General features: G+C 45.5%; 2 protein-coding genes and 1 long non-coding RNA gene across 3 annotated transcripts in view; 1 reads left to right on the top strand and 2 right to left on the bottom strand.

Annotated features, from left to right (window-relative positions):
• Positions 1–735: 735 nt before the first annotated feature.
• On the bottom strand, positions 736–5521 carry LOC149912870 (uncharacterized). Its single transcript, XR_016461563.1, has 3 exons — positions 4633–5521; positions 3036–3109; positions 736–1806 (listed from the first exon to the last, which is right to left on the bottom strand). It is a non-coding gene; the product is annotated as an uncharacterized LOC149912870 (long non-coding RNA).
• Positions 5522–13391: 7870 nt separating this feature from the next.
• Positions 13392–18885, top strand: TMEM215 (transmembrane protein 215). The gene has a single exon (XM_031609937.2). The coding sequence runs from the start codon at positions 16824–16826 to the stop codon at positions 17538–17540; it is 717 nt and encodes a 238-aa protein (XP_031465797.1). The 5' UTR covers positions 13392–16823; the 3' UTR covers positions 17541–18885.
• A 1862-nt stretch (positions 18886–20747) lies between these two features.
• LOC116239745 (atrial natriuretic peptide receptor 1-like) overlaps positions 20748–21694 on the bottom strand; it is a 56119-nt gene continuing 55172 nt past the window's right edge. Inside the window, exon 28 of the mRNA XM_090131286.1 lies at positions 20748–20823. The gene's annotated coding sequence lies outside the window, so the exon portion shown is untranslated. The remainder of the gene's footprint in view (positions 20824–21694) is intronic.

Genomic DNA, 21694 nt, shown 5'->3' with positions numbered 1-21694 from the left:
AAGGTGAAAGACTCCCTGAGGTTGGTTATAAATTCACAGTGTTATTAGTGCCTTTAGTTGTTGCAGTGATGAATTAGCAAGCCATATGAGCTCATGGATGAAACTGATCTACCGCTGCACTCATCTATCAAAGAACTTGCAATGCTGACAGGAAAGAAAATATTAACTCATTTTATAGGTGATAATCTCAGGCAGACCAAGGATTAGCTCTGCAGGAGTCATCTAAAGAAACAGAAATCACATGATGTTCTCTCCATGCTTTCCAATGTCTTGGCATGCTTTCACATGGAAGTCCAGCGGAAAGCATCTGGCCTTAATATGATCACAGAAATCTCTTGCCACAGCCCACTGCATATTATAAAGTCACAGACAATATGTACCACCAGGTTGATAGGTTTTAGATATTTAGATGGGTTTTTAGATATTACGAGAGGAAGTAATATTTGCATTACTTCACTTCTCTGGGCCCCAAATGCATTATGTATGCCAAATAAACATACGCTCTTGCTCTGATAGTGGTGCTGGTTCTCTGATTCTCACTGTATGCACAGCACAGAGCCTATACCGCAGACTGACCAAATGTTTTTACTGTAATACAGAGACATAGCTTTTCGGCCTCACTTTCACTCTAGTCAAGTGACCACCTTATTCTTGAGACTGAAGCAATGCTCCCTGGAAGCTGTGTGAGCAAGGCCATAAAATGGGCAGTCCATAAGATGAAAGATGAAGATCTACAAGCAAGCAATGAGCAAGAATTTCTAAGACCAACCTAGCTGGGGTACAAGCAAGAATCACACGCAGCTTGTGTTACTAATTAACACCAGCACTGCTAGGGGGGTTTCCCAGAGTTTGGACAATCAGGATAACATCAGTTCCCTTTGTATTCCCTTTTGTCAGAGCCTGCTGATGCAGAACTGCAAGTTGAACAAAATGGTACGTTCTAGGCTTCATCATTTTGCCTCATACGTTACCTTCCCTAAACTCGCTGCAGATCACTCCCAGATCCTTCTTTGTCCCCCAGGCACGAGGCGTGCCATGTTTTGATCTGCTTGTGTGAGGACAGATCTAGCAGAAGAAGGAAATATCAGGACTGCTTATCTGGGGTGAGTTCCATTTGCTGCTCACCACTCACAGGGGACAGCTGGCATGCGAACTGTGTATCTCTAAATAAAACTTGTGAGGACATAGCAGTAAGGAGATGGGCAAATTCCATGTGAGGTGGGTTTTTCTGCTCAGCTTTTTCTTTACTCAGAGCAGATCCTCACTGTGGCAAACTCTGAGTTTGTTTGCCTCTGAAAACAAGGCAGCATCCCCTAATACCTGCATGCATTAAGGAAGGAACGAGCAGGTTGGTATTTTTGCAGCAGACAGAACTGAATCTCTGCCTGAAAAAAGATGCATGTGATTGAAAAGGCATTTTCCCAGGCGAGTTCCTGTTTCCTGGATCTCTCTCATTGCTGATTATTTTCCCTGGATTGCCCATTCAAGTCTTTTCTTTCTAACTTTCTTATTTCCTAGAGCGACTAGTTTTTTAGTAACTTCAAATCAAGGAATAAAATCAGCAATATTCTGATTACAGACAAGTTCTGAAGACAACATCTGTATTCTAAGAGCAGAGTATTAAACCACAAATCTGGCAGTGTCCAGTTGCTGAGACACATCCTGGAACATAAGTCACATTCTGACCTGAGAAGGAAAGTGAGTTTAGTCACAGATACAAGGACGTCTTCCAGTTAGAGAGCATGATCTGATCATCTCCCATCTTTCTTTTTGGCACTCAACCAAGGGTGCCCAAAAGGTCTCAACCTGCAGGTGAAATTAGAGGTTTTTAGTTTTCTTTGATTTCCCATAAGCCTCAAGCACTGCACATTAACCACCATCTCACTTTGATGTGAGCTGCAGGCAGCTGTCAGATGGTAGCATGGCACACCAGTATGTGAACATGAATTGAGTCAGACTTGGAAAGTAAAGCTTAGCTTCCATAACTGCTCCATTAAGCTAGCTTAGAAAGAAAAATAATTAAGAGTAAAGGAATAAAAACAAGAAAAAAAAGAATCAAATGTAAAGCATTTTAAAACTAGAATTATCTCTGAGGAAAACTACACACATCCCATCTCCTGGACATGAAAGGACATACAGAATCTAAACCAGCATAATAATAATAATAATAATAATAATAATAATAATAATAATAAATGTATACAGCATGCAGCCACCTTCAGAAATAATTGAGTTTTTGCAAAATCACATGCTGGCCCTGAGGAGTTCGCCAGGTAACAACTGGAAGGGAAGTCACAAACAAATACTTTCTAGGACAATTGTATCTGCAGTTTTTTATCTCTGGATGTGGAATAATATTCCCTGGCACAGACTCCCTGGTGCAAGTCCTTGGGGCTCTCCAAGACCCTTCAACCAGCAAGCTGCCCATCCTCTTGCCACACCTCTACTGCAGGGACGCACATACACTGGCTGAACTTCCTACATCCACAGCCTGCTTCTGTTCAGCACCTGCCCCTTGGCTGGCTGATGGCAAAGCAAGAGAAGCTGGAAAGGTCAAGCAGAAACCATCAAGCAAAGAGATACCAAGTAAAGCAAGCAATGAGCTCACCGGCCCTGGAAACCCTGGGTCAAACAGGTCAGAGACAGAGGCTGTTAAGCAAAGTGAGAAACGAAGGCCATTATTTCAAAGCCGCACCACCAAACAATATTGGCCTGTGGCCACGATTGCTATGCTTTTGATACTGCTATGCTCAAGACAGAAATCAGAGGACAGCAGGAGTTGTACAGATTAGGCACAAGTTGCATTGGCAGCAGTAGTCATACATAAAAGCAGTAAGACGAGGAGGAAAAAGCAAAAAACACCTTGAGAAGGGGAAGGCATTACATGCTTTTGAAGACAGACAGTGACAGAAAGACTCCTATCCAAAGGGGCCTTTCGATTTTCCCTAGCAGCAGCCCATTAATCTCCTGCTCCCTGCAGGTGAAGGCAGTATGAATTTTAAATCCATCCTGTGGATCACGGGACTGGGTCTCACCTCTGTGGTTACAAATGCCGGGAGATACTTCCTCACAGGGGGCTTCTCCAGTGCCAGCACAACCGGGTGTGCACCTGCTGGGGGAGTTCAGATGTTGGTGAAAGGGCTTCTTTCTCTTACATACCTAAACAGCTCTGACCCCGTTTTTTATTTCTTTCATTAAAGGAAATGCTTTTGACATTTAAGCAGGCAGTATTGAATGGTCCAATTTTGGGAGCTCAAGTTCTAAGAGTCAGGCAGATGCTGAAATGCATGAGCTGTATCGATTGCATACTTTCAGGTTATATAAGCAGTTTTTACTGAACAATATATTAAACATTCAAATATTTTCCTCCACTTAAAAGTTTGAACACACAAGAGGAAAACTTGGTCACATCAGTACAATCCACATACTTTGAATTTTAGACATTTAGGAAGGCCTTTCAGAATGAAAACTGAGAATTTTAAATTTAGAATTTCTGTAGTTCAGAAAGTTCAGTGCCCAGTTGGATCCCTCAGAATTAAGCCTTTTTTATTTGCCTTTTAAGACAAATAAGTTAGGCAAACTAACTTCTGGCACTACTAATGATGCAGTTTGCAAATGCCTTCAAAGCCCTCTAAAAGTGCTGCTCCTTGGTGCCTGCAATGGGTATACGATTAGATTCACTGCCAGCAACAGGGCTGTGAAGGTTTAATGCCAGCCTGCAAGATAAAACATACAATCACCACCACCACCCCAACTTGATGTGTTAAAGCACTACATAAAAGGATATCACTATCATTAAGCAGAAAAGCAAGGACATGGAAGAAATGCAGTTAATACTTGCTTATCCAGCCATTAAATAAGTAAAAAATAATGATTGAGAGTGACGAAAATGGGGGACTTCTTAAGATTAAAACTATTATTGGAGCCTGCTTGAGCAAGTGAAACTCTCAGTGCACTGGGAGGGAAGCACATGTGCACTCATGCTGCAAATAGCAAACTCGTGGAGTCATGAGGCAGGTGACCTCACTCCTTGCACTACAGCTGAAAGCAAAAGTAGATGGGGACAAGGGAAGAGAATTCAAAATATGTATTTTGCATATTCTGGCATTCTCCTTTCCATACAAGTGCAAGTTTCCATGTACCCTTTTTAGACAAGGTACAGTTACATTTTTTTAATGGGGCCACAGTCTGGTCAGGCACAACCTGAAGCACAGGGGATGCCTGCAGCAGTGGCTATCAAAACCCTGTGCAGAGCTGGTGGGCAAGCATGGTGCAGAGCTGCAGGCCAGGCCTCTGCAATGTGGTCTGCAGTGGCTGTCATTTAGAGAAAGTAAAAATAGGAAATGGCATCTTTTGAATGAGGCATCAGCCTTCTGTAGTGCTGCAGGTGAATGGTAGCCTGTCAAAAGTCATGTGGATCTGGGTCAGGCAGGCACAGTGAAGGATGGATAATGGGACAGGCAGATGGGGAAAAGTAAGGCTGCATAGAGGACATGGTGAGGAAGAAGAAATAAGACATAGGGAAATGCCTCTCTGTCGACTACAGTTAGCAGGAGCTCACCCTGGAAACAACAATTGATATCCCCAAAATGCTGTCCCAGAAGAAAGACCAGCCACAGTGCCTGCTCTCACCTGGCACAGGGCAAAGGAGTTGCTGACTCAAAGCTGGGCTCTGAGCAGCCTGGGACCGTGCAGGGAGGCAGATGAGCCCTCACAGATGCTCCCCTCTCTACATGGACAGCAGCGCAGGCCAGCATCAAGAGGAGGGTAGGACATAACTAATTATTTCAGTAGCATCAAACACAGGCATGTCTCAGGCATGCTGAACAACACGTGAGCCCTGGGCAAAAAGCTGCCAGCCTTCAGGACCTTATTTCACTTCCCCAGTGAGCAGGGCAGCCAGCAGGACAAGGAGGGCTGTGGTAGAAGGCCATTTGGGGCCCGCTACAGGCACTTGGGCCTACTATAGTCATTTGAGCCTGCCACAGCCATTTAGACCTGCTGCAGCCATTTGGGCAACAGCCAATGGGGCCTGCTCAGGCCTGATGGTACAAGGGAAGTGCCGCATGCTTTGCTGAGATGTGCGTGAGGCCAAGGGCAGCTGTTCACCATACGTGTGTAACCACTGTATGCTATGAATGCCTGAATTAATTGGACCTTTGGGGCAAAGTGCAATTACTTGAGCTGGAATTCATCCAGCCTGAAACAAACAGCTTATTCTTGGGGAAAAAATAATAACAATAACGCTGGCAATTTCCATAAAGAAATCTGCAGACCAAAAGCACCAAGAATACTGGGATGACACTTGCTGTTATAATCCACATACTACTGCAAAAATGCAACCAACCAACCAACCAAAGTTAGCTTCACTTTCCAAAGTCTGGAAAATTTCAAGGGATTAATCTCATGACAGGATCTGGAGAATAAAAAATACACAAATGACACCAACTGACCTTTGCAGAGATGCTTACATCAATTGATAAATATAGTACTTTCAGCCAAGGTGTGGTTTTTAGTTTTGTTACAGCATGAGACAGTTAGTTAAAATAATAAAAAAAAAACATTAATATTTCTTTAATTGCTTTGACTGCCCTGAAGGCAGCTGTCATGTTGCAGATGCTCAGCATCTGAGCATGCTGACAAGTGACCTAGAGCTACTGTTGGACTGTGGCCTCTGAGCAGGCCCACATCTCAATCACTCTGCAAATTTCACACCAGACATATTGGTTTCTTATTTAAATTAAGTCAGTTAAAGAAATACTAAAGAATGACAAAATTAAGCTACTATTAGGGTATGAATGAAAAATCTAAGTCGCTACTGAACTATGAAAGATGAATAATGTACAGTAATGTAACTAGAATGAACCAGTGAAATTAAGCGAGTTAAACTGATCCTGCTTCTTGTGATTATCCAGAGAAATATGCCCAAACTCAGTCCTGACACCTTCTTTTCCACAGATCTTTTCCACACTCTTTGCAGATGAGGTATTTGAGGCACATGTTGTTTTAGTTACCCAGCTGCCTGTGCAAACCCTTGCAAACAAGGAGCCATCCAAGCTCCAAATCCTGCCTGTCAGCTGCATGGCATGAGAATACTGTCTGAAGACACCCAGAGTCCAGCACTGTCTATGCGGTGCTGACCCACCAGCACCAGGAATTTGAGAACTTGCTCAGGAACAAATCCCACGGCACAGGTTGGAATGCAGGGCATGGCCTCACGGGAGGAGGCTCTGCTGTTCAGGTAATAAACAGGCCATCCTCCAGGACACAACGTCCCACATCCAAACTGAATAAGACATTTTTATTATTAGAAAGCTACAACCTACCTTTGAAGTTTTCCACCAGGCCTTTTTGCACTTGCACTGTGAAACTAAAACCTCGGTATTACTCACAGTGATCTTTTATTAGAAGTTTTTCACAATCACAAAGCAGGACTTGATGAATGCAAGCTTAATTAAAAAAAAAAAAAAAGGAAAAAAAAAAGAAAAATTTACAAAAAGAATACTACAAATTGTCTTGCTTATTCATATATTCATGTAAGGACTGGAGGGGAAGGGACAGTCTGTCTGGATAGCTGTAACTCACAGAAATGTTACCCCAAATCAGTGAGGCAGTTTTGCTTGGCTACTGAGAGCTGGGTGTGCCATTCGTCATTTCAGATCTCAGATGTGCATTTATGAATTTGATCCAGTTAATGTGCGCTTAAGCTTTGATCCTGTAAACATCTCCCGGGGACATATGGATTGACAAAGCTGATGACACTGTCCCAAAATTGGCTCAGCAGTGACAGTGGGCAGCTGTTACACAACTCAGCAGCACCAAAAGCTGATCTCGTTTCATCAGCAGTCAGTCAGAGAGTCGCCTGCCCTCCAAGCATTTCAGCAGAAAGAAACAGGGATCCCAGCCAAAGGAAATGAGAAGGCAATAGGCACGAAAAAGAAGGTGGCTCAAATTCCAGGGAGGGCGATGGCAGGAACAGTTCTTCCCGCCTGAAAGCTTTATTCCCATAGGGGTTCAGTGCTTCCTCCCTAAAGCTCGATTTCACACAAGGGACACTCCTGGAACACTCTGAACACAAAGTGAAGTGTTTGGAGGCGTTCCTGGAATGCTAGAACAAACTCAGTGCTGGCGCAATGGGGAAACAGTTACCACCAGCAAAACATTTGCTCTGCTGGCACAGTTGTACCCACAGAAATTAATTCCCTTTTCCTAACTGTATGGGAGACATATTCCATAAATATAAATGTTGGGGGAAGGTGAGGAAATCATCTCAATGTTCCTTCCTGTAAAATGTATGCTAGAAGAAATAAAAAGGAGTGGAAGTTCAAAGCAGGGTCCTGCAGCATCAGTGGCTGCACGGACCAGAAATGCAGAGCAACAATCTCAGAGGTAACCTTAGACCAGTGCTGCCTGCTGTGAGCCATCTTCCAGACCTAAGGCTAAATATATTACAATGAGAGAAAGGGCCATAGCAACATCTCTAACACATGCTGCACTGTGAGTAAGAGCAGGCGTCATTCAAAGGGGAGGAATTGTGCATGCCCCCGTCCACTACAGGAAGTGATCCTGCAACAAGCTGTGGGACGGCAGAGCAGCTGCTGGCTCCTGGGGGCAGAAGGGGGAGAAATTCAGGCCAGGGACATACTGCAGTACAAAAACATGACCACAGAAATATGGCCATGGTCTCCAAGCCCGAGGACTCAACAGTCTGTTTACAGTGTCTGGAAGGAGATATCGTACCTGCAGGGAGTTGGGAGCACTACAGCATCGCAACACAGAGAGACCTGCAGAGAGTCTGAAAATGACCAAGGTTCACCGTTAGGTACAGTGCGCTGCTCAATGCTTCTGCTGGGTCTGAGCAAGCCTCTATAGAGAAATATGTAGAATAGAGGTTATGGCTGCTTGGAGTGTAGATAAAGCTTGCATTCAAGGTCTCGACTAGATTTAGGCCCTCAGAAATATATGCTCTGGGCCATAAGTAATGGGCGTGGGACCAGCTTCAGAGCCCAGAGAGACTGAGCACTGCAGTGTCTACACATCCCATTCACTTACGCTCCAAGGCACACAGGGCACATGAGCCCAGCTCCCAGGGACACTGGGAATCCATAGAAACCAGCCAATATTTCTGAAAACTGCCATTTAAAATTGCAGAAGAGCAATAAACAAAAATCCAAAGAAGCTGATTGTTTCCTCAAAACCACCCCAGCAGAGGCAATGACTAACCCAGGGAACAAATCTGCAGTGCTGCAAGCTGCACTCATCTGGGGCAGGAGCTCTCCAGGGCTACTGCAGCAGAACAAGGGACTTCAGGAGGCCACACAGGTGTTTAAGGGATCAGCTAAAAGAGGATGGCAGTGTAATTTGCATCAACACACTGCCAGCCACTTCGATCAAACTTCTCCTTAGAAAAAGGTCTAGAAGCCCTGCCTAATAGGCTCCTCAGAGACTGAGAGCTTGGGGGCAGCTCCTTGCCACCCCACTTCTACAGACGTGCTGGGAAGCCTCTACCATACACTCTATTGCCATGACACAGGGCAATGTTCCAGTTTCTGCTGGTGTGGAGCTGCTGGGGGAGAGTGAAACAATAAGTGGACACCGTTAGGTGTTGAGACACATCAGCTGAAAATCCCACTAACATTTTCATTTCCTGTGAATTAATATATGTGAGAATTGAGTATCGGTAGAAAAGCATGAAAATGCTTGCTGTTGTCAATGAAGAAAGGTGATCTGGACACCTTTGGGCAGGTGGCTCTGAGTAGAGGACTTGCAGAGGCAGCACACGGTTTGGTTCTCAGCCTTCACTGCGATGCTGGCCCTGCCAAGCCTGATACCAGGGTTCTCCATCACTCTAAGCTGGATGGAGCCTCCGCACACATGAGGCAGCCGAGCCATTAGCCTGTCCCCAAGCACCACCAGCACTTGCAAGGTCACCTTCAGCTTCCAAAGCCTCTGGAGGCAAAGGTAATGTCTAAGAACAAATGGCATGACACACAGAATTAAAAGGAAGCAAGTGTTTTGCCCTGATAAAATTAGAGCAGTATTCAGCAAAACTGTCTGGGCTTTTGGTGGCTGGGAACTTGAAATGTCAGTTCAGGTTCCTGCTATTTGTCCCATAAATTAATCCAATGTGTCGCCTGTGAAACAAACCATTAGAGAAGCCTTTGTTAATTTGTACCAAAGTAAATGGTTATCTAAAATAGACACCACAGGGAGGTTCTTAATTAGTCTGTTGTCAGCTGGGACTGGAAATGCCCGTGGCAGCATGAGGCTAATTAATTACTCATCTTGCCACATTGCAGCTTCCCATCAAGGCAGAAGGTGCTTCTCAGGGCACACCGGTGGCTGGCTGCTCCTTTTCAGAGACCATGAGAGCAGCGCAAAGGGGTCCTGCACTGACCTGCATCCACTCTCCATGCAGGGGTGGGCTGGGGGTCCCAGGCCAGGGAGTCTTTCTAGGCAGGTTATTTCACAGCAGCTGCAGCAGCCTGTTCAGTAGGACACCAGCTCCTGTGCAGGGGATCTGCTGTCCCACTGCACCAAGTCCTCGCTCCTTGAGCGGGATGGGGACCTTTCCCTGCTCCACTCCTCCTCTGCAACATATGTAGCTGTTTGTACAGCATCCTTCCCGATGCCTTAAGAGACTGGTCTGTTCTGCGGAAAGGGAGTGAGTTTGCCATGTATTTACACCCACGCTTATAATCAGCAGCCATTTGATATCCTTTGATACTAGGAAGGTTTTTACCAGCTCTGAGCCTTGCAATCGCTTCAGCCTTAACACAGTGTAAACTTTAACACTGCCTCCTCCACTGAATGCTCTGAAAAAAAATAATAATAATGTATATTATAATAAAAGGTGTGTAACAAAGGCCTCCTCCACCCCCATCCCTCACCTACTGTGGCTTCACATCACCAAGTAAATATATATTGTACCCTATTTCTAAAGCTTTTGCACAGCTGCACACCCAGCACTGTGCACAAATCTCTCTGCTTCTAAAACCTGCTCCCCAACACTGAACAGTGCTGGGGGGTGGCTCACAGCCACCATCACCTCACCACCTGGAAGGGCTTGTTTAATGGATACTGCAGGATCAGCTTTAGGGATAGGCAGAATGTGTTCTGCAGCAGGTGACCCACACCTGCCCCATTAGTTGGTATGGCACTAAGGCCAGCCCAGCATACAGCTAGCCACCACTGAGGCAATGACGGCCCCTTCACAGGCCAGTTCTGGTCTTCAAACAAATCAAGGCAGACAAGAGACATGCTAAGGTTCAGGCATTTTCCTTTCCAGCAGAGCGGAGAAGTGTGTGATGAGGATCAGACAGAATGCCTCCTGAAAACACACATTTCATGTTATTTGGGGACACAGCTGCCCTATTCATGTCTCACTGCACCCTTCCCCCCACAGACAGCTTCTAATGCATCCCACATATTTCAACCCCTCCAGAGAGACCTGCTTGCATCCCCTTTCTCCAGGAAAACACTCCTTGCTCTTCTTCTCCATCTGCTGCCCCTGCACACAGCAGCCAGAGCTGCCTAACCCATGCTCACCCTCACTCTCACCCATCATCTTCTCTGATGTTACAGAATCCCAACATGGATGAGGCTGGGACAGCCTTCTGGGTCCATCTGGCCCAACCCCTGCTCAACAGGAACACTCAGAGCAGGATGCCCAGGACTATATCCAAGAGTCTTCTGAAGATCTCCAAAGAGAAGACTCCACAAACTCTCTGAGCTTTATCACACTTCCTGATGGTAGAAAGGGAACCTTTTGTGTTTCAGTTTGTGCTTTTTGCCTCTTTTCCTGGCACTGGGTGCTACTGAAACGAGTCTGGCTTCATCTTCTTTGCAGCTTCCTTCAGGTATCTAGAGATGTTGATGAGATCCTCCTGAGGCCCCTCCCTCTTCATGTTCCAGCCTTTCCTCATAGGAGAGGTCTTCCAGACTCTTCATCATCTTCATGGCCCTAAATTGGTCTGTCTTCAATGACTCCATGTCGCTGTTGTACTGGAGTGACCTTCAGTTTTGTGTCATCTGCTAATTTACTAAATGTAAATTGTTTATGAAAACATTAAACAGGACTGGTACCAGTACTGAATCCTGGGGTACTCTACTCAAAATCTAGGCCTCCGACTAGATTTTGCATTACTGACCACTGCCTTTTGGGCCTGGCCATTCAGCCAGTTTTGGATGTAGCTTCCTGTCAACTCACCAAGCCCATACTTCAACAGCTTCTCTGTGAGGAGATTAGGGGAGGCAGAGTCAAAGGTCTTGCAAAGTCTAGGAAGAGAATATCCACTCTCTTTCCTCATTCATCTCAACTTATAATTTTACTGTAGAAGCTTGGCCATGCACAAGTTCCCCTTGGTGAATCCATGCTCACTAGCCTTGATCGCCATGTGCCTGGAATTTTCAGAACTTATTGGCAAAGATGGAAACGTGGCACAAAGCAGTCAGAGACGATGCAACCTGGGCTGTTGTGAGAAAGCTTTCGCCTGCAAGTAACATAAACAGCTGGTACTCTTCTGATAAACTCCCTTAGTTTGTTGCTAACATTCCCTAAGCAGACAGGAAGGGTACCAGTAAGCCTCTCATGGAGAATTAGTCATCCTGAGAGTTCCAATATGTGGTTAGTTTTACATGATTATGCTCAAAACTTTTTAAAAGTGTTCGAGCACATCTGAAATCATTAGCTTCTTTTGTAGAGTTAGGTCAAAACAACCTGACGAGCTATTTTCCTTCCCTCTCCACAGATGAGAGATTTCAATTAGAGACCCTTCTGAAGAAGTACAGAGTTTGCCATATTCTTTGCAACAAAGCAGGATATCTATTATTCACCATTATGTGTAACATGAAGTACTTGTCATTGACTATGCAAGACTATTGCATCTTTTGTCTGAGACATTTTAGACAGAAGAAACATAGCGTATTTAATCAGAAATATGTTAAAAGGAAAAAGCGTACCAGGAAGAATTATACACCTAAGCATAATTTCCATTGAATTACGTAGGCAGGGTATTGCTCCTATGGTGAAAATGTACCGCCTGACACTGTGAGTCATACAATAGCCCATACTTCTACCAAAACAGCCCCACTGAAGTTCCTGAGGTTGCCTCTTGACTGATGAATGACTCGAGGGCAGGATTTTTGAGTCCTGTTCCTGGAGTGATGACTCAGTAAAAGCACAAGCCCTTCAAGCATCTGCTACATGCCTTTTGCCACTTGCTTCCTGAGAGGACTCTCTCACCAGCAGAGTCCAACCACATCTGACCTACAGTCATTTGGACAGCAATTAGCAAACACAAACAATTGCCTGTAAACACTGTGATCCAGAAGCATTAGTGAACAGTTAGGTTCTGTAAATCTTTACTCAGTTGAGCTCCTTGTAACAGAGGACATGAGGACAGAGTGTGGATGTCCCATCCCTGGAGGTGCTCAAGGCCAAGTTGGATGGGGCCCTGGGCTGCCTGATCTGATGGGAGCAACCCTGTCCATTACTGGGTGCTGGAGTTGAGTGGGATTTAAGGTCCCTTCCAACCCATGTCATTCTGTGACAAAGAGAACTGCCTGCAGCTTTGAAATAGGACAAGAGGAATGGAAGAGCTGAGAGGTTCTACTAGAGGTACCCTAAGCAATACAATAAGGGTATGTTGGTATGGGGAACTGTGTGACTCATGAATTAAGAAAAAACAAGCTATAAATTAATGGACATAAGGACCTCAACACACTTCTGCACAGCAAAGAAAAATTAGCAAGTATTTTGTTGATGAGGCTGAGAAAACACAACATTCAAGAAGGCTTGGAGGTGCACATGGCATTCGGCATCCACCTTCAGAACTGAGTACTTACTGTGGATAACAGACTGAAAGGGCCTGAAGTGCCACTGACCTCAGCTGAATGACAGTAGCATACTCAAGCTAATGGAGTGGCTCAAGTATGTGCACAACAGCATCAACACAACAGCTTGAAACTTGAGCATCCCAGCCCTCAAAGAACTTGTCAGCAAAGCAAATCATATATTTCATGTCCAAGTTATAGCTAGGACTTACATGATCCCACGCTCAGAAGTGGTATCAGGTTGTGCCAAGTTTTAGTAGAGCCACAGAACTTGGAAGGTTCATTTTACCTGTGATGTTACTAACAGCTCTTCTGGAGGCTCAGTGTGGTATGTCTGGGATGTTAGAGAAGTTGAGGTTGGTCACAGTCTGAAGGCCCAGGCATTCAGAAGAATGAGTTTCACCTGCATCAGTGTGCAGGACTGCATCAAGGCTCACAGCACAGTATGAAGTCAGGGCTGCTGAAAACCCTCAGGTCTTTAGTGCGCTAAAAGTCCAGCTTCCCAGCAAGTGCTCAGCAGTGTTTTATTCATTAAACTTTTGGGAGGCAAAAAAACATTTATGTATTTTACATGTGATGGATCAAGAAGATAAAAAAGGAGATTGTGCATTTCAGGCTAACCAACCCCTCTGCTATATGCAGGGTCACCAACCACCAGACTAGGCTGCCCAGAACCACATCCAGTATGGCTTTGAATGCCTCCAGGAATGGGGCATCCACAACCTCCTTGCACAACCTGTTCCAGTGCATCACCACCCTCTGGGTGAAAAATTTCATCTTAATATCTAATCTATCATGATCCACCCTCGTGAACAGCCGTTCCCTCTCCTGTTTATATGCCCCCTTCAAGTACTGGAAGGCCACAATGAGATCTCCCTGGAGCTTTCTCTTTTCCAAGCTAAGCAAGTCCAATTCCCTCAAACTTTTCTCATAGGAGAGGTGCTCCAGCCCTCTGATCATCTGTAATTTGCAGTTTTCCAGCTTCCACACCATGGCCATGAGGAGCTGGGGGAGGTGAGACCTCTGTAGAAGCATAATATGCATAGAAACATTAATATGCATAATGTTCAGATATTTACCAAATGCTGACCATTATTTTGAATAGAAAACAGGGAGAGAATGAGAAGCACACTGCCTGAATTATAATTTAGTGAATACACTAAATTATTATGTAGAACAGGAAAAGGATTTTGAATCTAAACAAGTTGATGTGGAAATGCTTGCTGAGCAAGCTGAAATTAGTGTCCCTGGAACACATCAGCTTTAATAACTGTTTAATTACTTTGTTGAGACTTGAAGTACAAACACGGTGCCCCATACCCACTACTTGCATTCTGCCTGCCCTGGGGAGGGGTGTGTCCACCAAACCCCACATTTCTCTCTTCCAGAGAGATTATCCCAATTTGACCCATCCTAAAAAAGCTGAAAAATCAGAACGTAGGGTAAGAACACTAATGTGCCCAACATCAGCTTCAGTTCTGCTCTGAATGAATGCTCAAAGTTATTGGCACTGAAAGATGGTTAATCACCACCATCAACTGTTTAATTAATCTGAAACAATACTTGGAATTTTCAGTCACTACGCTAGCTGATCCAGAGCTTTTGCACAAAGAGCCCATAGGAAATGTGCTTCACCTCACAGAAGTCAGCTTTTTCTTTCTCTAGTTTTGAACAAGAGAGAAAATTCAGCCATTACCATTGCTGCTCACCTGTGTAGGTGGAAACTTGATGACCTCTTGATTTCTGGTTTGGAAAGACAACTTTGAGAACTGTATCATGTTTTCTGAAGCAGCATGGTTTGTTTACCATTTCCACCTTATCCACGAAGCATGCAATCTTCACACTGTTGGTCCTGGAAACCATTCCCAAAAGGACAAATTGGAAGCACTCGGTTCCACCTTTGTCCTGACAGCTTCTGTAAGTATTTTTCTGCCTGCTAACATCTTCCCCTTCCGAAGTAGATGTTCTCTCTTCCGTCTCAGTAACCCTGTCACTTAAATCTGAAGAGCCATTTTTATTCCTGTTAGATCTTCTGACATGTACTGCAGTACTTACAGTATATTTTCTCCTCCGCTGATGCCACTAATGACATTTACATTTCTATGTCATCTTCTGAGGCAGTTTCCCTCCCTGTCATGGACCCTGATGAGGGCTATTCCTAAAGAGCATGTTTTCTTTTTCTGCACATAACCAATTTTCAAGGAACTGTTAAGGACTGTGCAAATGTGCAAGGGGAGGTTAGGAAAGGTTGGGTAGAGGGAGAAGTGTGTTCCATGGTGTTACCAACACAATCCTGCTGGGCCTTCACTGCTTCGTAGTCCCATATCTGGTTAATCTTTACCCAAGTTTAGCAGAGGGGTAGGAAAGGCATTATTCATTCTAATGTGAGGACATAAATGCTATGTACCTAAATAACAGCAGATGGAAAAAAAGCAGCAGATTCTCACTCCAGAAAGTGCAAGCCAAAAAGCTCTGATCATTGCTCACCCTGCTAAATCCTGCTCAGTAACAGAAGTTAACGTGTGCTGAAACCCAGCTGGAAGATTTTAATTTGCTTCTAAGAGACCAAATTGCTTCTCCCTGAGCCCATCTGAGCCCAGAGCTCTAAGTGAGCTTTACAGGGCAGCTTTGTTCAAATTATGATAATAGTCCTTTGTGAAATTTCCATCTCAAAATGGGATCATCATTACCAGTTCAAACAGCTGTCCCCAGGATGCCTCCTTCCTGCTCCCTCCCTTCAAATTAAGGCATTGAAGGCTATGACCAGTCACCTAGCTCATGAAGGAAGTGTCCAGTGAGGCAGAAATTGTGTCCTTTAAGGAGGGGACACCCATGGGTGGTGTGAAAACAGTACAGAGCCACTTTGTTCTTTGTATACAGTAGGAATAGTAAATAAAAATCAGACATTTATGTGGCTGGAAGATGAGTGTTTATGTTGTTGATTTTTCCATATTCCTGGCCTCAACAGTAATATGACAAAGAGGAGTCAAGTTATTGTGATAACTGAGTTCAGAGTGTCCTTTCTTAGTCTCAGACTGTGACTTTTTTTTTATCTCCCAGCACCTCTGCTCCAGGTGAAAGCATTACTTCTGGTGCCTCTGGCAATCGGTGCTGAAGCATCCTGCTTATGGGGCTCCTCCTTCCTGACACGTTCCCAAACGTTTCAGATCCCCTCCTGCATTCAGCCCGATGCTGTGAGCTACCAGCGCCCATGTGCACCACAACACTGAGCAGCCTCAGTAAAGCCAACTTAGCGCAAGCACCACAGGACCCCAAGGCACTTCCCGAAAGCCGGGGGAGTACAGTGCAGGGGCGGACCAAGAGAGAGGCTTTGCATAAGGGCACACTCCAGCGGCATTGCAGCGTCTCCCAAGGCTGTGCTCCCCGGGCTCGGCGCTGATCTGTCCGCTGGAGAAAGTCCCAGCCCCGGGCCGCACTGCCCGTCGGGGGAGCGATCTGACAGGGCTCTGCAGCCCCACTCCCGGCAGTTGCCAACGGAACCGCGGCGGCCGTCATCACCCCCAGACCCAAAGCCAACCCCCGGACCCGGCGGCGGCCCCTGTGGGCGGTGCGTGTACTCACGGCTGCGAGGAGGAGGAGGAGAAGGAGGAGGAAGAGAAGGAGAAGGAAGAGCAGGTGTGCCTTGCAATCAGGGTCCTCCTTCCCCCTCCTCGCGTTTTCTCAAGCCCTGAGCCCCCCCGCTCCTCGCGCAGGCTGCGGGGCCGGGCCCACGCGTGCCCGCCGTCACACGTGGGAGGGAGCGGCGGGGCTGCTGGCGGGGGGGCTGCGCCTTGCCATAACCGAGTGGCCGGCTGAGCGCGGCGCTGAGCGGCTCGGGGGCGGCAAGAGGCAGGCAGCAGGCTCCCGGCGCCGCCGTCCTCCGCGGAAGCCGAGGAGGAACCGAGCCGTGCCGGCCGTCGGTGCCTCGCCGCCGGGAAGCTTTACCCACGGCTGGGGAGAGACCACAGCGGTCAGCGCACACCGTCGGTATGGCGCGTACTATGAGACCCGACGACATCAACCCTCGGACAGGGCTGGTGGTGGCTCTGGTCAGCGTCTTCCTGGTGTTTGGCTTCATGTTCACCGTGTCCGGCATCAAGGGGGAGACCCTGGGGGACATCCCACTGCTGGCCATCGGGCCAGCCATCTGCCTGCCAGGCATTGCTGCCATCGCCCTCACCAGAAAGACTGATGGCTGCACCAAGTGGCCCAAGAACAAGTGTCCATGCTGTAAAGAGATCAGAGACCGGGACGTGATGGAGCTGCTGAGAACTCCTTCAGACCTGGAATCTGGTAAGGGAAGCTGCGATGAACTGGCCAAGAAGGTGTACCAGAGGGACCGGAGAGTGTTGCTGGGTGAGGACTTGGTGTCCGTCTGCACCACCACCACCACCACCACCGCAGAGTGCAAAAGCCTCATCAGAAAGGTGGACCAGGAGGAGATGCTGAAGTACCTGGAGACCTGCTACCCGGAGATGCCGGGGAATGTGTTTGTGGGAGATGGCTCCACATACAGTGCCTTAGAGAAGAAGAACTCTTCTCCCAGCAGGGACAACGCTGCTTGCCCAGATGTCGAAGACAACATTTTTGTTGCCCCCAAAGACAGTATCATTGTCTGCTCTTACAAGGAGAACAACCCTTACGACAAATACTGTTGTTACATAAACCCTACTGGAGTCGCTTCGGACCAGGAGACCATAGTGTGAACAGTGCATACTTTATATATATGTATAAAACAAAAACTACAACAACTTCTTGATAGGGGATAATATAGCTGACTGCACTGCATGGACAATCCTGATACTATTACAATTTAACCTGGTATGTGACTGACACTCAAACCTTTTGTGCCTGAAATACTTTCTGTAAGTAAATAAGCATGTTTAAAGGTTAAAGAATTCAATTTTTCATTTTGGAAAAAAAAAAAAAAAAATCCATTTCGGTTTTCCTTTCTGCCCTTTCCTTTCTTACATCTTCCTGCTGCTCACTGTACACAGACCCACAGATACAGAGCAGGAGGTCAACAGGGATCAGGAGCTGAACCAGAATTCTGGATCTGTCTGTAGGAAGGATGGGGGCTTGAAGAGGTCTTAGCAGTAGTGTTGCTTTGTGTGGGGAGGGATGGAGAGATGTCAGCATGCCCTCCAACCACTGGCTGATGTTGGGAGGTATGGAAGCAGTTTGCTTCTTCTTCTTCCTGGCAGAATTTTATTTTCCTGTTTCAAGAAACTGATGTGCCAACTCTGTGGGCTCTTCTGAAAATCTTCAGGAGCTACACAGGCTCAGGGGAGCTTTCGGAAGGATAATCCATTAACCATTGCATGAAAGGTACAAGTTTAACTCACTGATATAGAGTTCACTTGAATGTTTCTAACACTTTTGGGTTTTGTAGGCATACTTGACAAGGGTATTGCAGTGTGTTCACGGCACAGTTCTTGCAGGGAATAGGAGCAGATGTCAGTGGAGTCGAGATCTTAAAAATACATTTCAGTAACTCTTAGGAAATAGACTTATATGGGTTTTGCTCAGTGCTGGATTTGACTGTTCAGAAAATGTCATTTTTTATGTGCCTTTTCTACCATGCCATGGCTGATGAATGATCACAGTTCATACAGGGGTGGAGGAATCTGAGGACTTGGCTGACAAATGGTTTTGTTCACTATGTATGGATACATAGCATGAGAAATACAAGGTAACAGAATTAACCATTCAAAACCCATGGTTTACACACAGAAATGCAAATTCTGCCTCTTCTCTCCCACAGAAGATTGCATATTCCATGTAGTGTATGAAATTTTATTAGCAGTCATGTAGGTATCACAGAGACGTGATATTGTGTGATGTGTATGCTGAACAGCTACTCCAAGGGCTGAGCCTCTAGTCTAAGGGTTACTAAAGCATGGAGTCATTTGCAAGCAGCTCTTGGTTCCTGGCTCCTATAATTCATAACCACTGCAAAAAGTTCCTCTGTGATAGAAGACCTTACAATGCTCTCATTTCAGCATTTTTCAATCCGCTGTAACTTGCATCAGGCAAAAAAAAAAAAAACAACACCTGAATTATCCATATAGGAAGGAAAAAAAGCAGCCTTTCTCTTGTCACACTCTGAGACATTGTGTAGAAATTGGCAAGGAGTTTCCCACTGAAAGAAGGTGTTTGTCAGCTTTGCTTACCATGGAAGAGTTTGGAAAGTGAAAGGCAATTTAAGCATCCTCTCATTTACTTACTTGGAAACATACGTCTCCTTGTCACAGACTAGCAGTCTCTGAAGAGGTCTGGGTTTGGGAAGGGTTTCTTCCTGCCAGACCAAAAGGGATGTTCATGCTGAAGACAGGTGTTGGTGGGACATCTGGATGCTATTAGGAGAAATTAGGAAACAATGCTGGCTAGTCCAAGTCAAGTAAAGCGTCACAGATGGTTACAGTACTGTGGGAATAAATCAGCGCTGGTACTCTGTACAATCCAAATGTTATCTGATGAGTAAAGGAATTCCACAGGAGCAGACCTCTACCTTAACCGCACAGCTCTCATGTCCACATAAAGCACTCTGCCATTGTCAGACAGGTCTCCTGCAGGCTCAGCCACCACGGGACCTTATTCTGCAATATACAGAAGCAGCTTTTTGATTGCACTAGAAAATCTGATTTCATAGCCTCCTGGAGTCAACAGCTGAACTGCTGCCGAAGTGCCTGGTGAGAAGCAAGGTTCTTCATTGCACTCTGCTCCCAAGGGACAGAGGTGAGGGTCTCAGCATGTGCCCATGGGTGCCCTGCATCCCTGAGGTCAGACCACCTGGGGAGAGCAGGCTGTTGGGTCCTGAGTGCTGCCTCTGCCCAGGCTGTGAGCGATCTTCTGCCTTGCATAAGGCAGTGCAGCGCCAGCCTGCTGGGAACCTAGATTTGTACAGTTCTGCAAATATATATAGGAAGAGGTCAAGTTTTTCCATTTTGTCTAGGATTAGATGTTCTCTGTCAAAAGTTATAAGGGTTTTAAGAAGGCGAGGCAGCAAACTCCAGTGACAAATGGAATGGTAAATACATAACTTGAGATACGCAGATCTAAGGCATGTGCTTTATTCCATCTCTACTCTAAAACCTAGAGAGTATTTTTGTTAAGAAAAAGTTTAATGGCAGTGAAATTTTCCCATGGTATAGGAAGAGGCATAAAAATGTACATTTAAAACAAGATACTTCCAGGCAATGTCTTCCCTTCATCAGATTAACTGAGCTAAGGTTTTGCAGCAAAATGTGACTGTAGGCAGTATGTCCCAGCCAGTCCATCATAATCCACTATAGGGTTTTTATAAGAGCCTGTATTGCCTCTCACATCTCTTTCTCTATGATTTTTTTTTTCCATTCCCTTTCACTAGCTAAGCAGGGAATGAAATGGACATTGATGAGTCTGGCAATTTAAAAAATATGAATTTGGCCTTTTAAAAATTGTTTATTTTTTTTTTTCCTTTTTTCTTTTTTTTTCAATAAAGTGAGCTTTTTTCATCCACCGTTACTTTGCCACGAAAAATCCACTGCTTATTTGATCAAAGACAGCATGACAGCAGCCTCAGGCTTTTTATGCAGATAGCCTGGTCAGGCCAGAGAATTACTGAGGCTTTATATTCATTTAGCTCATCTGGTCTCTTCTGATGGCTGCTGGAACTCATATAGCCCGATCTTGGAACAGGCACCAAGAATTACATTGCTTTTTAGAGAAAGCTGCTGCTTGTCCTGAGTCTGAGTTTGTTCAGGATACCACAATTTTGGGTGATCCCAAGCCATGGCCTGGAGATAAGAGCTTCTTTTTATCCTTACTTTATTATTTCTCTGGGTTAATATTCTCCTTCTCAGTGCTGTTCTTCAATAAAGCAGGTCTTGTGGAGGAGAACTGTCTGTGAGGCTAAAGCCTGGTCTTGCTGAAGTCAGTGTCCGCACACTGCTCGGTGCTATGTTACAGGTGGCAGGGCATATTGATGTGGACATTCAGAGGAGGTTCCTAGGATATATAAAAATCAAATTTTTAGGCTAGAATTTGTAATAGTACTGCAGTGGAGTTCACCTTTTAAGAAAACAATATGACACAACTCTCTTGTATTCAGAAGAATTTTGTCTTGCTTTGCTTAGCTTTCTGTTGTCATAACTAGCATTTTTACAGTCTACAAACTGGTCATTGCAAAACCTTGCACAGAAAATCAAGAGTTTAAACAGCATGCTTTGTCCCTCTCAAGCAGACAGCAATAGCTGGTTCTGCTGGAATGGACCCAAATGAGTAGCAGGTGAGCACTCTTGGGATGTGTATTGCATTCATGATCTGAGTTCTGCAGAAATGGTGTTCCTCCACAGGCAGATGTTTTTCTCCATCTGATCCACACTTACTGCAGGCTCAGTTCCAGAGAGCAGTTATCCCACTGTGATGAGCAGAGTAACAGCTGCTGTGACCCCTTTCCGGCACTTCTCCTGATACATACTGAGGCTGCTTGCAGGGAGGGCTCCTGCTTTTGACCAGAGTGGCACAAGCTGACTCCATGTCATGCATCCGATCTAAAAGGCATCCAATTTAATTGCCAGCTCTTGCATCCCAGGCCTGAGACTTTGCATCTCTGCGAATTACCGTTCAAACCAGAAGAGCTACAGAGATGGGTTAGAGATGGGTGACTGTCAGTCATTTCTAGCCTGGCTTTCATGAGCCTTTAGGAACTGTTCTATTCATGTGAAGAGCATAAGCTGTCCTGAGAAGCTGGAATCTCAACGTACTGCCAGCAGAACCATATTGCTAGAGAATGCAGTTCTGAGAAGTAGATGTTTTCTCAGTCCTGGAAGGTTTCTTCATTAACTGCTGGTGGCAATAGTATTTAAACACGTTGAGG

This window comes from Phasianus colchicus, chromosome Z (assembly GCF_987193195.1).
Source record: "Phasianus colchicus chromosome Z, bPhaCol1.hap1.1, whole genome shotgun sequence".
Lineage (NCBI taxonomy): Eukaryota > Metazoa > Chordata > Aves > Galliformes > Phasianidae > Phasianus > Phasianus colchicus.
The sequence above is the reverse complement of the archived record's forward strand: the minus strand, read 5'-3'. Positions and strand labels throughout refer to the sequence as shown.

Excerpts from the sequence above, each read along its gene's own strand:
- TMEM215 (XM_031609937.2), top strand. The coding sequence starts at position 16,824 with ATGGCGCGTACTATGAGACCCGACGACATCAACCCTCGGACAGGGCTG.